The sequence below is a fragment of the Pelophylax lessonae genome (genome assembly GCF_965119305.1).
Source record: "Pelophylax lessonae genome assembly, chromosome: 9".
NCBI classification, from domain to species: Eukaryota; Metazoa; Chordata; class Amphibia; order Anura; family Ranidae; genus Pelophylax; species Pelophylax lessonae.
The window spans coordinates 215,223,741-215,249,300 of NC_138776.1; the positions used below are offsets into that span (position 1 = coordinate 215,223,741).

Here is a 25,560-nt window from a genome sequence, read left to right on the forward strand (position 1 = left end):
ATAGCGCTGTGAGGAAGTATACTGTGTGAGTTATTTTAACCATATCTTATTAAATACCACCTGTTGGTATTTACACTGTTGGGAGTGTGCAGGCTCTTCTTTTCTCTTTTTACATATTTGTGTGGTCTGCCAAGGTGAATTCTGGTGGAACCATGTACCCATACAGACGGTGCTACTGCTATATTTGTCAGGCGCAGATTGACCACTCATAACGGGGAGTCATGATTTTTTGGCAAGCCTTCACCTTTGGCACATATGTGGAGTGGGGTTGTATAGTGGAGCACTCTTGAAGATTTCCCCTTGTGGTGGACAGGGTCCCGTGAGGAGATTTTGATTGCTTTCAGCACTGAGTTTGTCACTTAAGAACACTATTTATTTTATTTCATATTATTTTATTGTTTTCTTATTGATGTCCACTATCCTCTATGTGCACATTGATTTTTTCATTTGAGATCAGCACAGCACTTGTATTTACATCTATCATCTGCAAACGAGCAGTGGCATTTTGCATGCGGGTCAGGAATGTGCACGATTACTCCACTTCTGTCGAGAAAATAAAATAAAAAAAACTTCCCCTTTGGGTGATTTATGTACATTAGAAGGATTTTAACAAACTCTGTTGCAGATTCCTACCTTTAGTTATTCCGAGGATATCCCTGTGTGTTTGTCAAGGTCTATGTGGTAAGTGAATCTAATAGGAGTGCTTTCATAATTATCAATCAGCTGCTGCACCTGCAGGGATCTAATGAGAAAAATTGCAGGGTCTTCATCTCTATAGCCGTTATTTGATATTGGGTGTATCTCACCAAAAATGAATCCTTTTTTTATGCAGGGGATGCCTGATACCTGACTTGTATCTTAGTGCAGACTTCTGGAAAATCAATGAGTCGATCACACAAGCAATAAATTATGTTTCTGGGGGGTGTTCTATACACATTCTGTGTACAGAACACCCTCAGGTAGACATGTTGCATTGTATTTTACAGAAAATTACAGAGCTGCAGATTGAAAAGGAAAGGTAATTTTTAATATCAATCCATTCCAATATGCCTTGAGTCACGGCAAAATCAGAAAAAGTAGCAGAAGGGACATCGCTTACAATTAGTATGACGTGTCTCTTGTGCAGATTTTAATCCTTTTGATAGAAATCTTCCTACCTCCTACTTTAGCTATCAACCATCCTCCCACCCCCCATTTATAGATCCTGTGTCATTCATTAGGCAGATCTGTCAGGAAGGGCTGGACATAGTTGAGCTCTCTTGACAAGAGCTCCTGATAGCCCAATAGTTGTAATAAACCACACTACACTTGAAAGAAGAATCAGCACAAAAGGCACACCATACTGTAATACATACATACAAGTTATGGCAATTGGCCTAAAATTGGATGGTGATGTGGGCTCTTTTCTAAGCTTGGGTAGTGTTACTACATAAGTCTTCAGCATCCCTGGGGGGAAACAAGGAGGTATGAGCTGCTTTTGTGAAGACTGCAGTTAAATGAGGGGATAGTATTGTGTTAACAATCTTATAATATTCATTGGAGAAGCCACCAGGACTCAGTGATTTCCCATTAGGTAGGGATGCTATAACCTTTTCCACCTCTAGCGGTAAAAGGAGAATTCAACTGTTGGAGTTGTGTGTCAGATAGTAAAGGATGATTTACATTCTTTGGAAAATCAGTTAGTAGGTTGTGAAGTTTATGAGTCGTCTTTAAGATTATATATAATGTGATGTGGTAATCAGCAAATTGGTTGGCAATTTCTTGAGGGTTGACAAGTTTATGTTTAAGAATAGGGTGGATTAAGTGTGAAATTCTAGACTTGGCTTGTACTGTTTTTATTCTATTGGCCATGTATTTGCCTGCTTTGTTTTCATTTGCGTACAATTGAAGCCTTAAGCAGTGCAATTTTTTGTCATATTGGTGCGTTGGTAATACTCCTAATTCTTACCTGAGGCTGGTAGAGGTTTCTGAGGTGGCTTTTTTAGGTTTAGATTTGTTGTGAGATTCTAATTTATGTATTTCGGCAGTAAAGTTATTGAGTTAAAGGTTATAGCTTTTTTTTGCTTTGACACCTTGAGTATGAGTATGAGTATGCCCCTAAAGAAAGCCTTATGGGCAATCCATAGGGTTCATCAATGGATGTGGTGTTGGATTGGAAGAAGTCCCAGAGATGCTGAGAGATAGTAGCAGAGCTTTTGGGCTCTTGTGGTAGCTTAACGTTACAGCATGAGATGGGGCAGAGGGGGAGACAATGCATTCTTCAATTACTATAGGAATGGCAGCATGGTCCGACCAAGTAGTATCATGTATAGTACAGAAAGGCACACTTTGCAATAGCCACTTATCAGTGATGAACATGCCTATATGCCAGTATGCATGGTGTCTGGAGGGGAAATAGGTGTAGTCACTTTTGTTCACATGCTGGCATCTCCAGACATCATACAACTCTTCCGAGTGGTGCAGATGACACAGAGAGGTTGTGTGGCTCTTTCTATGTGAGTTAGAGTCTAGGAGGTCTGACGTCACTTCCTTGCACTTGCGTTCCACACTGGCCCCGGGCCCCTCCCACTGATGTCACATTCGGGTCCTGCGTTCCACGCTGGCCCGGGCAGCGTGGCCGCCCTTCCTGGTCCTCTTTCCTGCGACCCCCCTCTGCTGGTCGGCTGGATCCTTCACCATCGAGCTGCACACTGGACCATGCCTGGGACCACCTGCAACTGGATTCCCTGCCACACTCCATGATGAGCCCTGTTTTTATTTAACGCTAGTAAGTGCATTTTTATCTTTTGGCAATTAAAGTCCTTTAAATAAATGGAAAAAGAGTAGCGCACGAGATCACCTTTATATGACTCAAGATTTTGTAAGCAAGCTATCAAAGATACTGCTAGACAAACATTTCAAAAAAGAAAAATAGTATTCAGGACAGAGATAATGTCCCTTCAGTCCATGGAATCCAAGGGTAGGTGAGATGAATTACTGGATCACCGTCCACCACCAGGTGTCACACCAAGAAATAATAGGATTGGCAACTCACCAGAAATCAATGCTCAGGTGTTCTCACACAAGAGCAAACTGCGCAGAAATGTTAGATGGATATAGAGCCAGAGCCTGTTCACCACTGCTTCATAACAAATCCTTGCACACACTCCCTCGGTATACCGATATCATGGAGAGAAAGAATGGCCCCACATAGTGAAGTACCGTAACCACAATAGCTTTATTAAAAGTAAAAATGTTGCACTCACATGTATAAGCTCATCAATAGGCATATAATCACATAGTGCTTGGTAAAAGGAAACCTAGCTCGTCCAGTCCCCGGGCTCACTCCACGCCAGCCCTGTACCTTCCGGGTAGGTCCCCCACCGTCACGTGATGTCGGATGTGTTGTCTGGTCACGCCCCGACCGGTTTCGTCATGTCCGACTTCAACTGGAGGCGTGACCAGAGCAACAACATCCGGCATCTAAGTAGCCCTGCTGGAACGCTCTACGTCCAATCGGCAACGAGGTGAAAAACCGGAAGTTAGCCAGCTCACCACGCCGCGGAACTTCCGACATCAGCATAAACAAATAAAGAGTCGTCCCTTGCAGGATTCCAATTTAATTTGGCACTATGAATCATGCAAAAAATATAACAATAATAATAATGATTTTAACCCTCTAATTTGGGCCAAAAAATAATAAATAAAAAGAGATAAAAAGGAATGGCTATAGTGCAATACCGCTCCTTGCCGATATGAACCTGTAGCGCATTGCCAGTAACAATCTGCATATACACTAGGCAATCTACACATATCGTAGCTAAAAATGTAATACACTATTGGTATTACAATACATGATAAAATACATATAAAATACATATATAAACAGACTAGAATATCATAAAACAATACTTATTAGAAAAATTGCAGTTGATAAAAATGCAACAGTTAATAAAACCTCATAACAGAAAGCAAATAATCAAGCCTCATGGGACAGACTGCAATGATAGCAGAGAAGGGAAAGTTAAGAATCGCTAATATAGCAATTCAAGTCCAGTTCAATGTTTAACCCCGTCAGTGCGAGGGCCTGGGTGAGGAAGATCCATTTGGTCTCACATTTGGATAATTCCCTCACCCAATTCGACCCCCGCCACGACGGGGTAACACGCTCGATCCCCCAGAAGTGAAGACTCCTCGGGTCCCTCTGGTGGAACTGGCGAAAATGTGCAGACACGTTGTGTTCGCGCTTCCCCTTTAAGATGTTAGTGATATGCTCACCCACTCTTACTTTTAAGGCCCGTTTGGTGCGGCCAATATAAACTAAATTGCAGGGACACATTAGTCCGTAGACCACATGTGTGGTGTCACACGTAATTAAGTTTTTGATTTTGAAAGTTTTATTTATAGCCCGAACTGTGAAAGAGTGCCTTCTCCTGAAATTGGTAGGTGTAAATGAACAGGCTCTACACCTACCACAGGTGAAGGACCCCTTCATGTCCAGGAAGAAGGAGACATTAGGGGGATCCAGTACTTTTTTGACGATTTGGTCCCCAAAGTTAGGAGCTTGTCTATAGATAAATGAGGGCTTAGCAGGTAGAGCTGGTCCTAACGTTTTGTCCATTTGTAATATAGACCAATGTTGTCTAAAAATTTCCTCAACCTTCTTATAATCGTTGGAAAAATCTGACAAAAAACTCCATTGTTTGGGGTCGTCATCAATCCTAACCGGTTTAACTGCAGGTCTCAGTGGTCTAGGAGCATTTCTAATGTTGGTAATTTCTCTATTCAGATCACTCTCATCATAACCTTTGGCGACAAACCTATCCCTCAAAACTGCTGCTTGCTCAGTGTAGTCATCCTCAGAGGTACAGTTCCGTCTCACGCGGATAAACTGACCCCTGGGAATATTCCTGAGCCAGTTAGGGTGGTGCCCACTTTGTATCGCCAAATAGCTATTCCTGTCTGTCAGAATACTTTCGTAGTCAATCTATTATTTTCTCTTTTAATAGTGACATCCAGGAAATTGATTTCATCGGGGCTATGATGGAACTCCAACTTTATATTGTTGTTATTGGTATTAAGGTGTTCCATGAAGGCTACCAGATCTTCCTGATGCCAAAAATAGTTGTGGCTTAGACAAAAGTCTAAAGCCCTCCCAATAAACACTTTTTGCTCCCGGGGTAAATCATCCCTTTGACTTAATGCCCAGTTTAAGGGCAATAGAGCATCATCATGCTGGATGATGGTGTACAGGGACGACACGTCGGCCGTGACAAGAAAGACCGGCGAGTCGTCCCCAAGTACCACATCATCCAGCATGAGAAGAAGATCTGTGGTATCCTTCGGAAAAGCTTTCATCTGGACCACACTCTTCTGTAAAAATTGGTCCAGATACTGGCCAAGTCTGGCACTCACTGACCCAATCCCGTTGACAATAGGTCGTGGGGGAGGGTTGGTCGCGTCCTTATGGACTTTTGGCAGCGTATATAGGATCGGGATCCGACACGCACTAGGTGTTAAGTAGTTGCGTTCCTTTTTTGTTAGGACCCCGTCCCTGAAACCCGATTGTACCAATCGTTTCAGATCACCCACAAAATCACCAGTTGGGTCTTTGGGTAATTTGGTGTAAGTTGCGGTATCACTTAACATAGGTATGATCTGATTGTGGTAAAACTGCTTATCCATCACAACCACTCCCCCACCCTTGTCAGCTGGACGGATGATAATCTCTTTGCAAGATTCCAGCGAATTTAGGCCCTCCTGTATGTGTTTATACTTCTTAATGACCCCGAACCCCGGTTCCAGGGTCTGGAGATCACGCAGGACTAGACTTTTGAAAACTTCCACACAGTGATTATTAGGTGGGTTATAAGTCGATTTATTGCGTAAACCGCTGTTTACCATCCCTCTGTTGTTATTATTGCTGATTGATGTAATGGGATTATTCAGAAAGTGTTTCTTTAAATTCACTTTTCTGATGTATTTATGTACATCAATATATGTGTTGAATTTGTTAATTGGCCTTTTTGGGGCACATTTTAGCCCCTGGTTCAAAATGTGAAGTTCCCCTTTACTTAAAGTTACACTACTGATATTGAATATCCCCTCATTTACCAGTCCCGCCTTCTTTTTTTGGAACTGTATCCTCCTTCCTGCCCGTACTCCTCTTCGGGGCCCATATTTTCCCGGTGCAGTTGTCTGTCCGGTTGTGCATATTGGGTGTTGTATGGTCGACTCCTGCCCCTCCCCCTGCCCCTGCCCCGCCCCAAAAAAGGCTGTCTAGGTGGGTTCAGTGGGGTTTTGGGTCCAGTATCGTCCATCACCCCATTGGATCTGTTGGCCAAAACCTGATACTGGTTGTGAGTTGGAATCCCCGCCCCCTGGGGGCCACCTCTCATAGTGCCCTTTTTATTTTTATTACCTCTATTCATACCCTTAAATTAAAGTCCTTTCTTTCTGCACTTAGAGGCGCCTTCTGTTTGCTTTCAGAGTCTAGGTGGGGGCCACCGTGAGGTTAAAGTCACCACATAGTAGAAAATGGCCATGCTTGATAGAAGCAATGCATTTGAGGAGTCTGCAGAGGAAGTGGAGCAGATGTGAATTGGGAGCATATATCTCCACCATGGTATAGGGCTGTGCATTTATGTTGCAGGTAAAAATGGCATAGTGTCCTTCACTCTCCAAGAAGGACTCTATAGGTTGAAATGCCAAGGTGTTGTGGATGGCCAGAAGGACTCGACATTTCTCTTCCTGAGCACAGGAAAGGAATATATCCGGTGTAACAGGAAGTCAGCTAAATCTGGGAATGTAGTCACAGGAAGGAGATACATTTCCACCTGATTTAGAAAGTCCATTAATTAATTTAGGGTGTTGGCTACAGAGCTAGCCAGCAGGAAGTTGAAAGGCCTTCACCTGTTCAGAATGAGGGAGTTAAGGCTCTATAATTTGTTCAGAGAAATTCCTATTGTTTGCTGCCTCCAGAAGCTGCATCCTGAAGCCATGTGGGCTGGGAGCAGGAGGACAGTCAGCGTGTGCCTCCCGACAGGATGTGTGGGCCTGGGAGAAGACCCCCCGGAGTGATGTGTGCCCGGGACGGTAACCAAGGGTGAATACGTCTCAAAGGTGAGAAGACGAACTGTTGATGTGAAAGAAACAAAGGACTGTGTTGCCCTGTGAAGCTATTATAAAAGGACTATTGAGTGTCCGCTGTAGGACAAGGAAGTCTGCCCGACGGTAGGTTGGAGACAGACACTTAGGCAGGTTCCAGTTGTGAGAAGGTAGCCGCCCACAGAGGCAAGGATTTATTTTCTGTTTTATTTTATTTTGGATGTTTTGCTGCATACAGCCTGGTGAAGAAAACACCATTTAATAAACCACACTGTTTGTTTGCAAGCACTTGTCGGCTACCTCTCTGGGAAAACGCACCCCCCAAGGGGTCCTCCACACCCGCCACCGAGCTAATCCCTCACATATGGTGGAGGTATGCAGTGGGCATAAGCAGAGATCCCTGCAAGGAAGTGCAGGAGAGAAGATCCTGACAGAAAAAAAAAAGTGTTTTAAAGAGACAGCGGTCTCAAAATTATTTGATGAACTTTGTTGTGTCTGGTGCAAGTGACTGCACAAACTGTGTGTGCAGGAAAAGAGATCTTGCAAGAGAGAGAAAAACTACATGTGTTAAAGAGACAGTGGTCTGAAAATTTTTTGCTGGACTGTGAAAAATTTGTTTGTGGAGTTATTGAAGATGGGGCGTTCAAAACGCCTGAAGAATGCAAAGATAGATGAAATGAGAGACCGGATTCTATGGATGGAGGGGATGTTGCCGTCTGAACCAGCCCCATCCATGCCTAAAGAGAGTCTACTAAAGAGGAAGGTTGTTGTCCCTAGCAACACTGATGAAACCGCTATGGAGACGCAGTGTGCTCAGATGAAAAGTAAACTCAAAATGGAGGAGATGTTGAAACATCTGATTATATCAAATGCAGCTCAACAGCAAGCAAATGCAGCTCAACAGCAGGCAAATGCGGATTTTCAGCAGAGCTTTGCAGCTCAACAAAAGGCTCATCAAGAGAGCATGGCAGGCTGGAAACAGAGACGCCAGCAGCCAATGGAGGCCATCGGTTTGGAGGAAACCGAGTATGTGTGCAGGGCTGAGTTGGATGCCTTGCAACGGAAAATGGAAGAAAAGGAACAAGCCTTGGAATTGCTTAAAATGGAGCATAGAAACTTGCAGGAAACAAATGAACTACTCAAGTCTCATGTGTTACAGTGGGAAGAATCCACTGCTCTTCTTTTGGTCGAGTTGCAAAAACGCAGAGAGACTATAATGGAGAAAGATACCATCCTCATGGAAAAGGAAAGTGAAATTCAGACTTTGCAGAAGCAAAGTATGGTTGATATGTTGGAGTTGCGTAATCAGCTGGAAAAAAGTCTTCAGTGTTTGGAAGTTACAAAAATAGACCTGCAGGAGTCGCAGGAACAGAATGTCGCTCTGAAAACGACATTGTCTCTCAGCGACAACGAGAAAAGTGAAAGAGAGGCTAAATTACTGAGTACTGTGTATGAGCTCACCACTTTGAGCAATGTGGTAGATGAATTACGTGCAGACTGTGAAAGTTGGAAAGGTGAAGCCCAACGTTTCCAGCAGCAGTTAAAGGAGAAAGAAGCCTGTGTGGCAGAATTACGGTCTCATTCCCAGAAGCTAGCCAATGAGGTGAAGGCTCTTATGCAGGGAAAAGGAGATTGTGAACATAAGAGGGAAAAAGTAGAGGCACAGCTTCTGGAATCGCAAGTCAAGGTGTCAGAAGGTGACCGATTGTGTGCTAAGCTGTCAGAGAAGGCAAACCGACTGCAGGTTGAGTTGGACAATGTTACAAATCAGCTTTCTCAAGCAGACAGCAAATCTAGAGAAATTGCGGAAGATTTTTCTATCTTGGAATCGCAGCTGCAAGACACGCAGGAACTCTTACAGGAAGAGAGGTGTCAAAGGCTGAGTTTTAGCACAAAGCTCAAACAAATGGAAGATGAGAAAAATGGCTTCCTGGAACAATTAAAAGAGGAGGCGGAAGCAAAGAAAAACCTATCAGAGCAAGTCGCAACATTGCAAGCTCAGATAGCGGATATGAAAAAACGCATGGAAGAAAGCGTTGGTTCATTACAGTGTGTTGAAGATGTGAAAAAGAAGTTTGATCAGATGCTTGGTGAAGAGAAGACTGTGTCTGCAAAATATGCAGAAGAACGCGCCCGTGCAGAAACGGAGGTGCGTGATAACGAGAGCAAAGCCCTGTTCTTGGCTCGCTCTTTGGAGGAAGCTCTAGAGTGTAAAGTTGAACTAGAAAGAGTTAACCAACAGCTGTGTACAGAAATGGAAGATTTGGTCCGCTCCAAGGATGATGTTGTGAAAAGCGTTCAGGAGCTAGAAAAGTCTAAGCGAGCCTTAGAACAGCAACTAGAAGAGATGAAGATTCCGTTGCAGGAACTGGAAGAGGAATTCCAGGCAACAGAGGATCTGTCCCAAAGAGGGGATAGTGTGCCTGATGCAGTTTTTAAAAGGATCAGTGTTTTGGGGTCTGTCCTGAGTGAGCCTCAGAAATGTGATGACATGTGGCTTGAATCACCCCTTTGGAATAAACCGTTCCTTCAAAAACTTCAAGCATTGGAAAATGTATCATTAGAGCTTCAGCAAACAAAGGAGCTGAGTAAGAAATGTGGTGATTTCTCAGTTCAGGCTGAAAACCTAGTGGAGAAAACTAAGGCTGTTGGTGAAAACGTGAAGCAAATGAATAAGTGCCTTTCAGGGAGTGTTTCCAAAATGGAACTGGTGAAAGACGGGTGGCAGAAGTTTGATCGTGATCTTGAGATGCATTCCATGTGGAATTCAGATAGAGAAAAAGAACTAGGTGACCTTGAGCGGTCAAATAGTTCAGCAGAAAGTGCATTGAAGAAACCTGTAAAAGAATGTGTTGCAGTTCCATGCTTCTTCACTGATGCAGAGAGGAGGTCTATAATGGATACCACCCAGATCGCTGGGTTCAACTGTGTTGTTGCCTTTGACCCCTATGTTGGTGGAAGGAAAGTTGATGATGTTCTGGTTGGCTACTTCTGTGAAGAGTTTGGCAAGAAATATAAACTGAATATCAAATCAAATAGTAGGCCTTTACTGCGACTCGCTCAGGAGGGCGAAAAGTTTAAGAAGTTGATGAGTGCAAATGCTTCAGATCTGCCTATGAATATGAAATGTTTGAATGATATTGATATCTCTGGGAAAAGGAACAGGGGTCACTTTGAAGAAATGTGTGACAGCCTGTTGTCTCAATTGGAAAATCCTCTGCACAGCATCTTAGAGCAAGCAAAGCTCAAGAAGGAAGATCATTCCCTTTTACAACAAAAAGTCAATGATTGTGTACAGCTGTATGGAGAGGCAACTCAAGTCACAGAGGGATGTCAAGAGTCCCTACTTGGAACAAAGCTTAGTGAAGCAAAGGTTCTCAAAGTTTTGTGGAAAACATTTATGGATTGCAGAGAGAGGCGTCTTAAGAATGTTGAAGACATTAAGACTAGCCCAATTGAGTTGCCTATGGATCACGGTCCTCCGTGGTGGATTGGACAGACGGTTATGAGGGACAAGCTGTCTGACATTTATGAGAAAGCTGTCAATGAAGATGACAGAAACGAGAAGGAGCGAAATGATGCCAAAAATGCAGTTGAAGAATGTGTATATGAGATGAGAGACAAACTGTGTGGCATTTATGAGAAATCCGTCAATGAAGATGACAAAACAGTTTCATCCGGAAGCTTGAGGATAATAGGAGGCTTATCAGTGAGTCAGCAGTGCTTGACACATGCGTGCCTGGAAATCTGTGTCCCAACCCTAGGGTTGAAACAAGAGGGGGGGGTATGTAACAGGAAGTCAGCTAAATCTGGGAATGTAGTCACAGGAAGGAGATACATTTCCACCTGATTTAGAAAGTCCATTAATTAATTTAGGGTGTTGGCTACAGAGCTAGCCAGCAGGAAGTTGAAAGGCCTTCACCTGTTCAGAATGAGGGAGTTAAGGCTCTATAATTTGTTCAGAGAAATTCCTATTGTTTGCTGCCTCCAGAAGCTGCATCCTGAAGCCATGTGGGCTGGGAGCAGGAGGACAGTCAGCGTGTGCCTCCCGACAGGATGTGTGGGCCTGGGAGAAGACCCCCCGGAGTGATGTGTGCCCGGGACGGTAACCAAGGGTGAATACGTCTCAAAGGTGAGAAGACGAACTGTTGATGTGAAAGAAACAAAGGACTGTGTTGCCCTGTGAAGCTATTATAAAAGGACTATTGAGTGTCCGCTGTAGGACAAGGAAGTCTGCCCGACGGTAGGTTGGAGACAGACACTTAGGCAGGTTCCAGTTGTGAGAAGGTAGCCGCCCACAGAGGCAAGGATTTATTTTCTGTTTTATTTTATTTTGGATGTTTTGCTGCATACAGCCTGGTGAAGAAAACACCATTTAATAAACCACACTGTTTGTTTGCAAGCACTTGTCGGCTACCTCTCTGGGAAAACGCACCCCCCAAGGGGTCCTCCACACCCGCCACCGAGCTAATCCCTTACACCGGGTAGTCGTTATGTGTGCATTTGGGGGCTTAGAAGCCTAAAAGCGAGTTTCCCGCACACTCAAAATATCCACCTTCGCATTTACAGCCTCCTTCTACATGGAGTATCATTTAGTGGGGTGGTTTAGACCCTTGGCAATATTTGACAGACATTTAATTGTCATAGTAGGAGGTTAGGAAGTTGTGTGGGGTGATAGTTAAGTCACTCACTGCGATAGCTGGATGCGGCAGGCCAAACTGGTATGTTGATAAGCGAGGATTCAGGAGCCTCCATTGGTGGACTTCTTGTTTGAGGAGTGTTTGTGGGACAACACTTGTCATTCGGGTTGTATGGTCGAAGGCAGATCAGAATGAGAGGGAACAGGAGAGGAGTCTGGGATTATGCTCCATTGGTGGAGAGCAGATAATCCTTTGTTCATTGTGGACACCCCCAAAATCATCATGCACCAGCCGCCACTGATCAACTCTGTCCCTCGGGGCCTGCACCCTGCACCTTTTCCTGACATTTTCTCACTGATGTTACCAAATCATTGTGCAGGGATATTCAGAGTAAAATGGGCCTTTCTTTGATCATAGTATCTGGATATGGGTTGCCCTGAAATTGGGAAGGTGTCAATGGGGTCCGGTGCTCTTGTTACACTGCTGGCACGTGAGGCCTATGGTCCATTACCCTCCATGTCTGGGTCCCAATGCCTTCTGCAAGGTGATTCCATGCATGGCTTGGACTTTGCTGGGCTCTGGGTCATTGGGGTAAAGGCACTGGAGAAGGACCCTCTGTGCAGGGGCGCCTGGGTTGTCCCTTTTTATTGAGATCCATGTTCCTGTGGCTTGCTTGTGGCCTATCTATTTGGTCTTGTGGAGCAGGCGTTGCTGCCATCTTGGTGTAGCCCTCAGGAGACCAAGGGGAAGAAGCCAGAGAGTTTGTAGGGCTGCGATGGTGGCTCCTTTCTGCGTTGCGGCATAGTGTTGCTTTCCCGGGAAGGGTTAGAAAGCTGATGGGGCTGTTTGTGTGGCATGTGGGGTCTGATGTCTGAGGATTTCCTTGGCAGCCAAGCGGTGCTCCTGATTTAGGCGACCATCACGGAGCTCAGTCACCACGCCCCCTCCCCCAAAAGGTGAACTTATCATTTAATGTTAGCCAAACTTAGGCTTTAGTGCTGACATGGGTGCTTACAAAAACCTTTATTCCATAAAGAAAAAAACTATTTTTTTAACTGCAGTTAGGCTTTTGTTAGTCACTTATGCAAAGTCCAAGTAGTAGTCTATATCTATTAGTCAATCTAACTGTACCCTCTCCAGATAATGCTGCTGTCCAAGGGAAAAAGGCTGGTACACACTGACCGAACTTTGACCAGTTCAACAGAAAGTGGCTGACATTTGGCAAGTGTGTACAGCAGGATGTTTGGCTTCCGTGGAACAGGCATTCTGAATGCCAGTGCAGCCTGGTGTGTTCTGGCGTCCTGCCAATAGCTCAGCGGGGAGATCGATGTACTAACATTGCATAGTCCACTGAGTTGAAGGTAAAAAAAAAACTGCCTATGTGTACCAGGCATAACTCCTGGGCTCCTCCACAGATAGAGGAGCCACTTTAAGACCAGAAGCGTGCTACTGGCCAGATCAACAGGTGGAAATAAAGGCAAAAAAAAGACTAAAAAAGAAAATGAATGCAGCCACAACATTTAGGATTGGTAAACTGATATATATATAAGTTATTATTATTTGTAATATTGGGTTCAATACGACCTTAAATGCTACTGCATTTTTAAAGAGGTGCCAGGGCTTTTTCCCAGCACAAAATGCAGACACAGCAGCCCATTCAAATTAATGGGCTGTCGTGCCTGCACACCCGGGCTGTGATATAAAGAATCCGAGTCAACACGCAAAAATGCAATCTGGACATCTGCTGGAAGAAAATTTTACTAATCAGACCTCCATGAATTTTAATTCAATACCCCTGGTTTAGATTAAAGCATATTCATGTGTTAGAATGGCCCAGTCAAAGTAAAGACCTAAATCCAATTAAGAATCTGTGGTAAGACTTGAAAATTGCTGTTCACAGGCGCCCTTTATCCAATCTGACAGAGCTTGAGCAATTTTGCAAAGAAGAATGGGCAAACATTTCCCTCTCTAGATGTGCAAAGCTGGTAGAGACATACCCAAAAAGATTTGCAGCTGTAATTGCAGCGAAAGGTGACTCTACAAAGTATTGACTCGGGGGGGGGGGGGGGGGGCGCTAACTACAAATGCAGGCCGCATTTTTTAGATGTTTATTTGTAAAAAAATGTAAAAACCATTTATCATTTTCATTCCACTTCACAATTATGTGCCACTTTGTGTTGGTCTATCGCATAAAATCTCAATCAATTACATTTAGGTTTTTGTAACATGACAAAATGTGGAACATTTCAAGCAGTATGAATACTTTTTCAAGGCACTGTGCAGACTGATTTTACTGTTGCAGGTTTAGTAACACGTTAAGAAAACTGTACAAAGTGGTACTTCAAATATACTGAAATATAGATTTAGGACTTACATATACGTTAATCTTGTTATAGTGCAAAGATAGTTTATGATTTCATGTGGGAAGTAAACTTAAATTGCTGGGAATGTTGTTATTTTTGCTGTAGCACATCTATACCTCTAAACAAAAGGATCAATAAAAGAGTTACTCGCAGAGCACATCTGGTTCTACGGTTTCTTCTTTCTCATTAGAAGGTACAGTTTCACATTATGAAAAATGCATAATCTAAACTAAAGGATTGCATTCAGCATAATCTTGAAAATATTCTCAGGGAACTCAAGACACATCCAAAAAACTTGGATGCTTACATCCTGTTCATTGCCAATCAAATTTATCATTCATGTAGTCGTATTTCACTTAATAAGCATCCATCTTTTGTCCAAATCTGCCAAAATTATTTTGACTCAAAGTTTAAAACTGCATTTAATATGCTTATCTAAGTCACTAAAGAATGACTCAGATAGCAGGAACTTGTGTAAGGATGGCTGAAAATGTATGCTAACCTTCTTCCTGACTAAGTAGGATGTGAATCAGTAGTTTGTGACAGATTTCTGCTTGCTTTTCCTATATTTTTGCTATGTTGTGGCATAAAGTCAGACTACATGAGGGTAAAAGTCTTTTCCTGTAGCCCAACTTAAAATTGCTTGAGAGGAAAAAGTCAATTTGTTGTTATCTTGTTATAAATTAGTAGCTCTGCTGTAACCCATTGACCTTTTACATTACTGTTGCAGTCAGCCCATGACTCACTGGTATTAGAGCTTTACAATCACTGGCATAGTTAGCCCATGACCCACGTGTTTCAAAGCTTTAACATTACCGCTATAGTCAGTTCATGAACCACTGGGACTGGAGCTCTAAAATCACTGCCACAGTCAGTCCTTGCCCCACTGATAATAGAACTTTACAATAACTGCTAAGTCAATCCATGGCCCACTGGTATTTGAAATGAAAGACAGAAGTTGTCAAACAAACCTGATTTCTTTTTATGAGGAGGTAAGTAAAACCTTGGACAGAGGGGTGGCTGTGGACGTAGTATACTTGGATTTTGCAAAAGCGTTTGACACAGTTCCCCACACACGGCTAATGTGTAAGGTAAAGTCTACAGGCTTGGAAAGATCGGTTTGTAATTGGATAGAAAATTGGCTAAAAGATAGAATTCAGAGAGTAGTGGTTAATGATTCTTACTCTGAATGGTCTAAAGTTATCAGTGGTGTACCCCAAGGTTCAGTGTTGGGACCCTTACTTTTTAATATCTTTATAAATTATATAGGGTCTGGGATTAAACGTACCATTTTAGTCTTTGCAGATGACACCAAGCTTTGCAGTGGAATAACTTCCTTACAGGATGTCTCCAACTTACAAGCTGACCTCAATGCACTGTTTCATTGGGCAACTATGTGGCAAATGAGGATTAATGTTGATAATAAATGTAAAGTTATGCACTTGGGGGCTAAGAATATGCATGCATCATACATACTAGGTGGAGTAGAACTGGGGGAATCCATAGCGGAGTAGGATCTGGGTGTTCTGGTAGATCATAAGCTTAATAATAGCATGCAATGCCAAGCTGCTGTTTCCAAAGCAAACAAAGTCCTTTCTTGTATTAACAGAGGCATGGACTCCAGAGAGAGAGATCATTTTGCCCCTGTACAAATCATTAGTAAGACCTAATCTGGAATATGCAGCTCAGTTTTGGGCACCAGTTCTTAAAAAGGATATCAGGGAACTGGAGAAAGTACAGAGAAGGGCAAGCAAACTGATAAGAGGCATGAAGGACTTCAGCTATGAGAAAAGATTAGAGGAACTGAATCTATTCTCTCTTGAGAAGAGGAGATTAAGGGGGGATATGATCAACATTTTGAAATACATAAGGGGTCCATAAAGTGAACTTGGTGTTGAGTTTTTCACTTTAAGATCAACACAGAGAACAAGGGGGCACTCTTTACATCTAGAGGAAAACAGATTTAGTCTCCAAATACGGAAAGGTTTCTTCACCATAAGAGTTGTGAAAATGTGGAATAGACTCCCTCCAGAGGTGGTTCTGGCTAGCTCACTAGATTGCTTTAAAAAAGGCCTGGATTCTTTCCTAGGTGTACATAATATAACTGGGTACTAAAATATTTTTAGGTAAAGTTGATCCAGGGAATATCCGATTGCCTCTCGGGGGATCAGGAAGACATTTTTTTCCTCTGCTGTAGCAAATTGTATCATGCTTTGCTGGGGTTTTTTTTCACCTTCCTCTGGATCAACTGCAGGTATAGAATTGTGTATATGGGATTGTATTGTTGGGTTTTCAATACTGTTTTTTTTTTTATTTTTTGGTTGAACCGGATGGACTTGTGTCTTTTTTCAACCTGACTAACTATGTAACTTTACAATCTCTGCCAAATCAGCCCATGACCCACTTGTAGTAGAGTTTTAACATCACTGCCACAATCTGCCCATGCCCTACTGGTATGGGCAGAGCTTTAACATCGTTTCTATAGTCCTTCCATGATCCCCTAGTATTAGAGCTTTAACATCGCTGCAAAAGTCGTCCCATAATGCACTGGCAGTAGAGCTTTAACATCGCTGCTATAGTCGTTCCATGACCCACTTGTATTAGGGCTTTACAATCACGCCTGCAGTCAGTCCAGAACCCACCAGTTTAGAAACAAATTAAAATGATACCGCTCAGATGCCCCTGTTTGTGATCCCAGCCGATCGTCCATACTGCTTGCAGGTGCTGGTTGGGCTAAATACCAGCATACAGTGAATCTTCCTTTGTTAAAAATGGCTTCAGATTGGTCTCCTACTCATTAAAGAACCCCGTTTTTCCCAATGTAGGGGCCTAATTGTAGAGATGTTGTTATACCACTGGTATTGGAGTTTTAACATCACTGTTGCAGTCAGCTCATGTCCCCTTATTCATGCGCTATACTTACTTTTCATTACTAAAAGGTCTTCTTAAAATGGTTCTTTCAGTTTAATCCTGTGGAAGATTGTGTTGACACAAAAATATATGCTATCACTTAAATGGTATGAGAACCTCCTGGTTTAAACAGAGTAAGGTCTAACAATGTCCTTGGTGCTTCAAGCAGAACTCCTGGTATTTTGTTTTAAAAAACAAAAAAACAAAAACAGAGACATGTCTGCTGACATCCGATCCGTCAAATCTGGACGGATGGAAACCCCATTTTCCATCATCCGTCCAGTGGATCGGATGGGATCGGATGAGAACGGACAGACGGTCCGTTCCCATCCTATTCCCCCATAGAGATGCGTGGGGACCTGACAGCTGTGTCCCTGCACACAGTGCGGAGAACAGTTGTCATTGTCCTGCTCAGCGGGGGATCGGCGGATCGATCCCCCGCTGAGATAAATGGAGTCCGCCTGACGGACGGACTGTGTGAAAGAGCCCTTAAGGTTAAAAAAAAAAAAAAATCTTCAGGCATTAGAACCACTTTAATCATGGATTGTGAAGTAATCAATGGCGGCCTCCATATTTGCCTCTGGAAAGATTTCCTAAAATGTATTTTCCTTGTATTTCATCTGGGTCTCCCTTTATCTAGCACTGACCTTTCTAGTCTTTCAGTGTATGCTTGAAACCTATCTCTTCTTTAGAACATATAACCTGCTTCCACAGCTTTGTTATACCATCATACAACTTTCTCATGCTATAAATACAGAATGGACACCAAATGAACTTCTACCAAGTCTACACTACATCATAATTGTTATTTCACCTATGCATTCACCTTTTCGACTGCACACCTGTTTGTGTAGAGCTTTCATTCCTACTGTGTCATATGTTTGTGCATGTTTTATTATTACACTTCTGTGTGTCCTTAGGTTGCATAGTGCTGAGGAATATGCTGGCCCTACATAAATCAATAATAGAATAGTAGTTAACTGACACAGCAGAGCAATTATGCGACCTCTGAAGTGCAAACATGCTGTCTCAGAGCATTCATGGCAGGATCACCTCTTACTCACTTGCACAGTTTCCTGCAGGGCTAGCAATTCTAGATCCTTTTCTTCCAACAACAGGCGTACACTAGACTCCAGATGTGCATAAGGGTGTGAATGGCCATCCGTTCTGTAAGACAATGTGACAAAACATAGACTTGTCAAGGCAACTTCCTAATAAAACTACTAGCGTAGATAGGTAGAACAACAGAAAAACAACAAAAACAGATGGTTTACATAAATCACTCCAACCCTACATTAACCCCTCACCCTGGTCCTACAACCATAAATCTCTCTGGCTGCGTACTTGGGTTTGACCTCAGAGTGTGAGATGCTTTGCTGACTAAACAACATTATGCATACGGAGCAATCAAGGTCGGAGGAGAATGGGGGCTGTTTTCTGCAGTTTTCCCTCACTGCAGATTACAAGACTACTTGTGGTTTGAAGCAGTGATTTAGTTACAGGGTTTCTTTTAAGTTGCATTGAAGGATTTGTTCTGGTCTTTGTTAAACAATGCATATTTGTATTTCCCAAATGTTCAAACTAAAAAAGGCTTGCCATGTGAACTGGATAAGTGAATTCAAATCATGTTGTTGTTAAAGAAGATAAAACAACTCTGTATGAAGCTATTTTCCTAGAAATTGTCCAAGAAAGGTCTCTATAGGTTGAAGGAAAAGATGGCTGATACATATAAGTACTGTATAGCTAACTGGTGTCATTGCATATTTAAATTGAATTCAGGCTAGCTTCACATCTATGTGGTTGCGCTTTTCAGGTGCGTTTTGCATTTTTGAACATGCGCTTTTGATGCATTTTTTTTATCTCTTTAACCACTTTACCACCGGAGGATTTTGCTGTCTTACGTCCAGGCCACTTTTGGCGATTCGGCGCTGTGCGACTTTAACTGACAATTGCGTGGTCGTGCGACGCCGTACCCAAACGAAATTTACATCCTTTTTTCCCCACAAACAGAGCTTTCTTTTGGTGGTATTTGATAATACTATGATGATAAAATGATAAATACATGAATGATAAAATAACAATATTTTTAACATTTTTAACATTTTTTTATATGAAATTCCCCCCAAAAAAATGTAAAAATCAAATTTTTTTTAAATTTTCGGCCAATTTGTTTTCTGCTACCTATGTTTGGTAAAAAAAAATCACAATAAGCGTATTACGATTGGTTTGCGCAAAAGTTATTGCGTTTACTAACTAAGGGTAAGATTTCTGTCATTTTTGGTGTTTTTTTTTTTTAACGAGTAATGGCGGCGATCTGCGATTTTTTTTGTGGGACTGCAACATTGCGGTGGACAGATCGGACCCTTGATTGACATTTTTGACACTTTTGGGGGTACCAGTGACATTTCTACAGTAATCAGTGCTATAAAGAGTGTGGAATTGTCTACCACAAGAGGTGGTTTCTGCGGGTAGTATGGTGACTTTCAAAAGACTCTTAGACTTACATCTCAAGGATCAGGAGATTGAGGGCTATGTTAGATGATTACAGTCACACACACCTACACAGGTTGAACTGGATGGACTATTGTCTTTATTCAACCTCACCTACTATGTAAATATGCACTGTTACTGTAAAAATGACACTGGCAGGGAAGGGGTTAATTTTATTGGAGAGGGAGGGGTTAATGTATGCCTGATGCTTACTAACGTGTGTGGGGGGAGGTGACTGAGTGACACAGGGACAGATCGCATGTTCAGCTATGCTGAACCCTGCAATCTGACCCTGCCTGTCACTTAGGAGATCCGCCCGCTCTGCTTACACAAGCGGGCGGATCTCCAAACTCGATTTCCCGACGATCGGGGAAGAGCAGCGGCGATCGCTGCCGCTCCTCCCCTGGCCCGACTCCCGCTGTGACTGAAAACAGTGGGAGTGCGCCTCCATCGGCGCATGAGCGCCGCCTACAGGGGGAGGAGTCCAGCGACGTAGGTCTACGTCGCTGGATGGAATCGAGCCACTTTGCCGCAGTACAGTCAACGTGACTGGTCAGCAAGTGGTTAATAAACTGTGTAAAGCTGGTTGTTAAGGAGCGGGCTGGGAAGCTGGCTACAGCGTCCTTAACAACAGATTACTCATCAGCTGTCAGTGGGATTCCCCGATAACAGCTGAATGTAAAAAAAAAACATTGGCAGCACTAAAAAAAATTTACAAAAAAAAAAATGGCGTGGCGGTCCCCCACAATCCATACCAGGCCATTTTCCATACCACGCCTAAAATACGGTGTGCCCCCCCCCCCCCTCCGGAGTGGAGGGGGTATATAAATGCCAGCACACACATGGTTAGTCAGTTCGTGACTGGTCCATGGAAGGGAGGATTGCTACAGGTATTGCCAACATTGTTTTACTGATAGAAAATGACTCAATTAAGACACTTGTTATGCCTTATTACCCCTTAAAAAAATACGCCTATCCATATCCCTGCAAGCCAATAATTTTACAACAATATTATCTGGTTGGACTCTCTCAATTTGGAACCTTTTCCTTACATTTGAAAACTTCTTTCTATACAAGGTAACTATTTAAAATATGATTTCTTAAAGAAACAGCTAAATTGCCTATATGAAACATAACGAAAAATAAGAGGAAATTGTTCTTCTTTATTTTTTAGTATAATTAAATCGATATGAGAGGTTGAACTCCATTAACCTGCAAAATAAAGGACATACATATACAGATAATTGAGCCCCCCTGCTCTTTATTAATCAGGTTGGAGGCTTTTATTACATCATAAGACAGGAAAAGATATGGGAGGTATATGGGTATATTAAATTTATTATAGGCATGGAGATATATATATATATATATATATATATATATATATATATATATATATATATATATATATAAAACATATCGTTTATAATCTCTAAATTCTAATGTTTGTTTAGATTAAATATGTCAAACTAAAAACAAATGGGTTGGCTCCTCCCCCTTCTGTGATGCATCGTATGCAAAATGGGGGATTCTATCCTTGAGCGTCGCGCTTAGAGGCTATTTCATCTTGGCCCATTCCAGACAAGGCATAAATTTAGTCTCCTTAGAGGTATGTTCTATGATGTAGTTTTCATTGTTTAATGTTAAATACAATAAACACTATAAAATGTATGTATAAATGTAAAATTCTGATGTTGAAAAAAAGGGGGGGGAGAAGAAATCGGGACTTTGTATGAGGAAACGACGGGGTAGGGTCATATTCATCCATCCCTATGCATATGTGAAAAAACAAAAAGGGAAGTTGGGACTTTAAGTGAAACAATGGCGGCAATCAGGGGAATTGTAGATAGAGATATCAATAGGCTGGCGTAAATATACAAGTGTGTATGAAAATCCATAACAGCATAATTGTATGTCACATTTTAATGAATAAATGCATAGGTAAACATCATAACATAATGACAATAGTGGTCATTACTGATAAGTAATATAATTACATAAAATACATAACATTATATTTGTTTGATAGATACATACACACATCTTACATCAAACCAAAAAGACATGGATACATCATTAATGGTGGATGACATTCAGAAATGCATATAAGACAGCCCATTGCAGCAAGCATAGTATGATTGCACATAATGATGTCAATGGTGTCCAAGAGGGTCATCTGGACTAGCACCAGTCCAGATGATATAAATAAATTAGCGTTAAAATTCATTGCAATACATAAAAGATTAATAGGCACATAATAATCATGACGTGACATCCTTAACAGCTCTACGCGTTTCATGGTTGTAACCAATCGTCAGGAGCAGATGCAATGTATGTGTATATAGACGTGTCTAAAATAGAATGCATGGTTGTTAGTAGAATATAACAAAGGGCCATAAAGGGGGGGGGAGGAGAAAGGGGGGTGGGGGAGAGGGAAAGGGAGAGGAAAAGGAAAGAACATGGGGATATACCTGTTGGCACTGATAGGGTAACTAGGATTGCAAGAGTAACATGAGGTAATTTGGAGGTGCATAGGGAATGTTGTCCCCTTCCCGGGAGCTGTGGACGAGGATCGTGGTGGAAGGTCAACAGGACCACCATAGGATAATATCTGGAAATTGTGGGATACATCCTGATAAATCAGCAAAGAAAAAGTAGTTACAAATCTCAAATGTGCTACTATGGAATACCTTATATATATGTGTATGTGAGATATAGACAAATATCTTTTGTGATTCAATTAAAGATGATGCCCAAAAAGGGATAGTCACTGTGAAGTGACTGTTGGTGATATAATAGAACGGTTAAAAATGTAAAAGTTTGCATGTATGAAAATTGTATGAGAAGTGAACACCAAGGTCTGGAACTGAAGAAAAAAGTGAAATAGCCATAGGTGACACAAAAAATCAACATAAAAAGCGTGTAAAAAATTATATGCATTATAAAAAAGAGGTGGTACCTTGTGGGATAGGTAACACAACTCATAGTGAGTAGTGTGTGGTCTCCTCGGAGTGGGTTCTCAAAAAGTGAATGTAATATCCATGGTGGTACTTGTAGTGACCCACACCCAACGAAACTCCCCAACGCCACGCGGGCATCTGTAAAGAGGGAGGGGAAAAGGGCGCTAAAACCGACGGCATTGGCGCCAAAACCACTCCTGGACAGCGCCGAGAATGGAATGACACGTAGCGGTGCGCGGCGTCAGTAATGACGTCACACGCATCGTACGCGAAGCGTAGGATAATCTCAGTGCTTGCTGCAATGGGCTGTCTTATATGCATTTCTGAATGTCATCCACCATTAATGATGTATCCATGTCTTTTTGGTTTGATGTAAGATGTGTGTATGTATCTATCAAACAAATATAATGTTATGTATTTTATGTAATTATATTACTTATCAGTAATGACCACTATTGTCATTATGTTATGATGTTTACCTATGCATTTATTCATTAAAATGTGACATACAATTATGCTGTTATGGATTTTCATACACACTTGTATATTTACGCCAGCCCATTGATATCTCTATCTACAATTCTCCTGATTGCCGCCATTGTTTCATTTAAAGTCCCAACTTCCCTTTTTGTTTTTTCACAAAATTCTGATGTTATTTCTTTCGTCATATACAGAAAAATTACTTTTTAAAGATGCCCCTCAGTCTCCTGAAGAAGCTATCGATAGATGGCGAAACATGTTGAGCAGGCACTATATAGTTATTATTTCCTCTTTTTTATATGGTTTTTAAAAATATTCTGTTATTTTTGATGAATAAAAATGTGTAAAAATGCTTTTATCAAAATTATTTTTTCTCCATCATTTATTTGTGTGTTTGCACCTTAAAAGTCCCACAACGAAATTCTATATCTTTACTAAAATCAGGGATGTGGTGCTTATAAAATTCATCTCCAGCAAACCCTTCTAAAATTCTTGAGACGCATGTTGCAGAGGTGACAGACAGAAAGAAAGCAACATTTAGAGCAAGGGGAAGGCAGGGGTAAAGCCCGGACAGGGTTCGAAAGGAGGTTTCTGAAGAACCAACAAACCAAGCTGAGACCCCACAGAGTCACTAGCAAGCGTACAAGAGGAACAATATCAGTGACATCCTGCACAAAAGCCTTCATCAATGAGTAAGAGGCGAGTGGTCTTTGGAAAAATTGCAATCTACAAAATTTGACCCTTAATGATACTTAAATGCTGACCTAGGCAAAACTGGAAGACACATCCCATAGAGTACTTCCAGCGATATAAAGTTCTGATTTAGTGTCTGATAGGTCTCTGTCCCTCAGGGCTTGGGCCTCAACGGCCATGAAATTCCTAGGTTTTGACCCCACAATGTAGGCTTTCCAGGTGCAATGGTGGACTACGTGAGAAGGAGTGAAAAAATATCTGAGTCCGAAAGGCCTCCGTCCCTAAGGACTTGGGACTCGATGGCCATGAAAATAAAATCAGCAACTGTGAAACAGGATGATTGACCAGCTCATGAAACAGAAGATCTAGTCGATGTAGTAGGGCTAACAGAGAGTCTGCCAGGAGCCTGACAAGGTCCAAGTACAAGTACCCATGTTCACCCAGTTTGGTGCAGTAAGGACCATTGGGACACCCTCCCTCTTAATTATCTGAAATAGACAAGGAAGACACTTTAGCAAGGTAAAAAACATAGATTAAACAGTAACTACTTCTGTTGAAAACAATCCCCCCTGGGTAATCAATATATATATATTGCAAGGTTTTTAACAAACTTTGTTGCAGATGCCTACCTGTTTCTGCTTTGAAGGAATAGCTCTTAACTAGGATAGGTCTTTAGACTAGATTAGTCACACTATGGGATTGAATAATTTATTTTAATCAGCTAATGTGTAAGGTAAAGTCTACAGGCTTGGAATGTGTAAGGCTAATGCGTAAGGTAAAAGTCTACCGGCTTGCAAAGATCAGGTTGTAAATGGATAGAAAATTGGCTAAAAGATAGAATTCAAAGAGTAGTGGTTAATGATGCTTACTCTGAATGGTCTAAGGTTATCAGTGGCGTACCCCAAGGTTCAGTGTGGGGACCCTTACTTTTTAATATCTTTAAAAATGATATAGGGTCTGGGATTAAAAGTAGTAGGTGACACCAAGCTTTGCAGTGGAATAACTTCCTTACAGGATGTCTCCAACTTACAAGCTGACTTCAATGCACTTTCATTGGGCAACTATGTGGCAAATGAGGTTTAATGTTGATAAATGTAAAGTTATGCACTTGGGGGCTAAGAATATGCATGCATCATACATACTAGGGAGAGTAGAACTGTTATGGTAGATCATAAGCTTAATATTAGCATGCAAAGCCAAGCTGCGGTTTCCAAAGCAAGCAAAGTCCTTTCTTGTATTAACAGAGGCATGGACTCCAGAGAGAGATAGCATTTTGCCCCTGTACGAATCATTAGTAGGACCTCATCTGGAATATACAGTTCAGTTTTAGGTACCAGTTCTCAAAAAAGGATATTGGGGAACTGGAGAAAGTGCAGAGAAAGGCAACCAAACTTATAAGAGGCATGAAGGAGCTCAGCTATGAGGAAAGATTAGAGGAACTGAATTTATTCTCTCTTGCGAAAAGGAGATTAAGGGGGGATATGATCAACATGTATAAATTAGAGATCGACCGATTTTTATTTACCGATATTGCCGATATTTCAGGGAAAGTGCTTGTACCAGGGTGATGCCTGCAGCTAGAGGCATCACCCCAGTACCAGTGTCCATAGCCGACTGTTTTGTAATGATAACCGATGCGGCTGAAAAGCTGCTTGAGAGCCATGTTAAGATCCGCCCGGATGGAAGCAAGAAACGGAAATCTATTTTGCAGCCATGGACTACAAATTTCTGCACCCAGAAGTCTAAAATGTCCTGTACCCAGTTGGCTCCAAAGGCCGAAATGTGCGCCCTTTACTCTGTCATGGGAGTGCCCCCTCATTGGGAGGAGGGCTTTTTACCTGACTTGGCAGGGTTTGATGTCTAGGTCTCTCTGTGGAAGTGTAGACCAAGCTTTGATGGATTAAGGCGAGAAGAACCAAGAAATATTAAAGATCTTCA

The 25,560-nt window shown here is 42.0% G+C and overlaps 1 protein-coding gene across 3 annotated transcripts in view; it reads right to left on the reverse strand.

Moving 5' to 3' along the window:
* LOC309563841 (sperm flagellar protein 1-like) overlaps positions 1-25,560 on the reverse strand; it is a 105,593-nt gene that overhangs the window by 17,838 nt on the left and 62,195 nt on the right. For 2 of the 3 annotated variants that reach the window (XM_082268474.1, XM_082268475.1), the window contains exon 6: positions 18,064-18,166. In XM_082268474.1, the coding sequence (XP_082124600.1) occupies positions 18,064-18,166 (103 nt within the window). Of the gene's footprint in view, positions 1-18,052; positions 18,167-25,560 lie in introns of all 3 variants that reach the window. The other variant, XM_082268476.1, reaches the window with a different exon arrangement.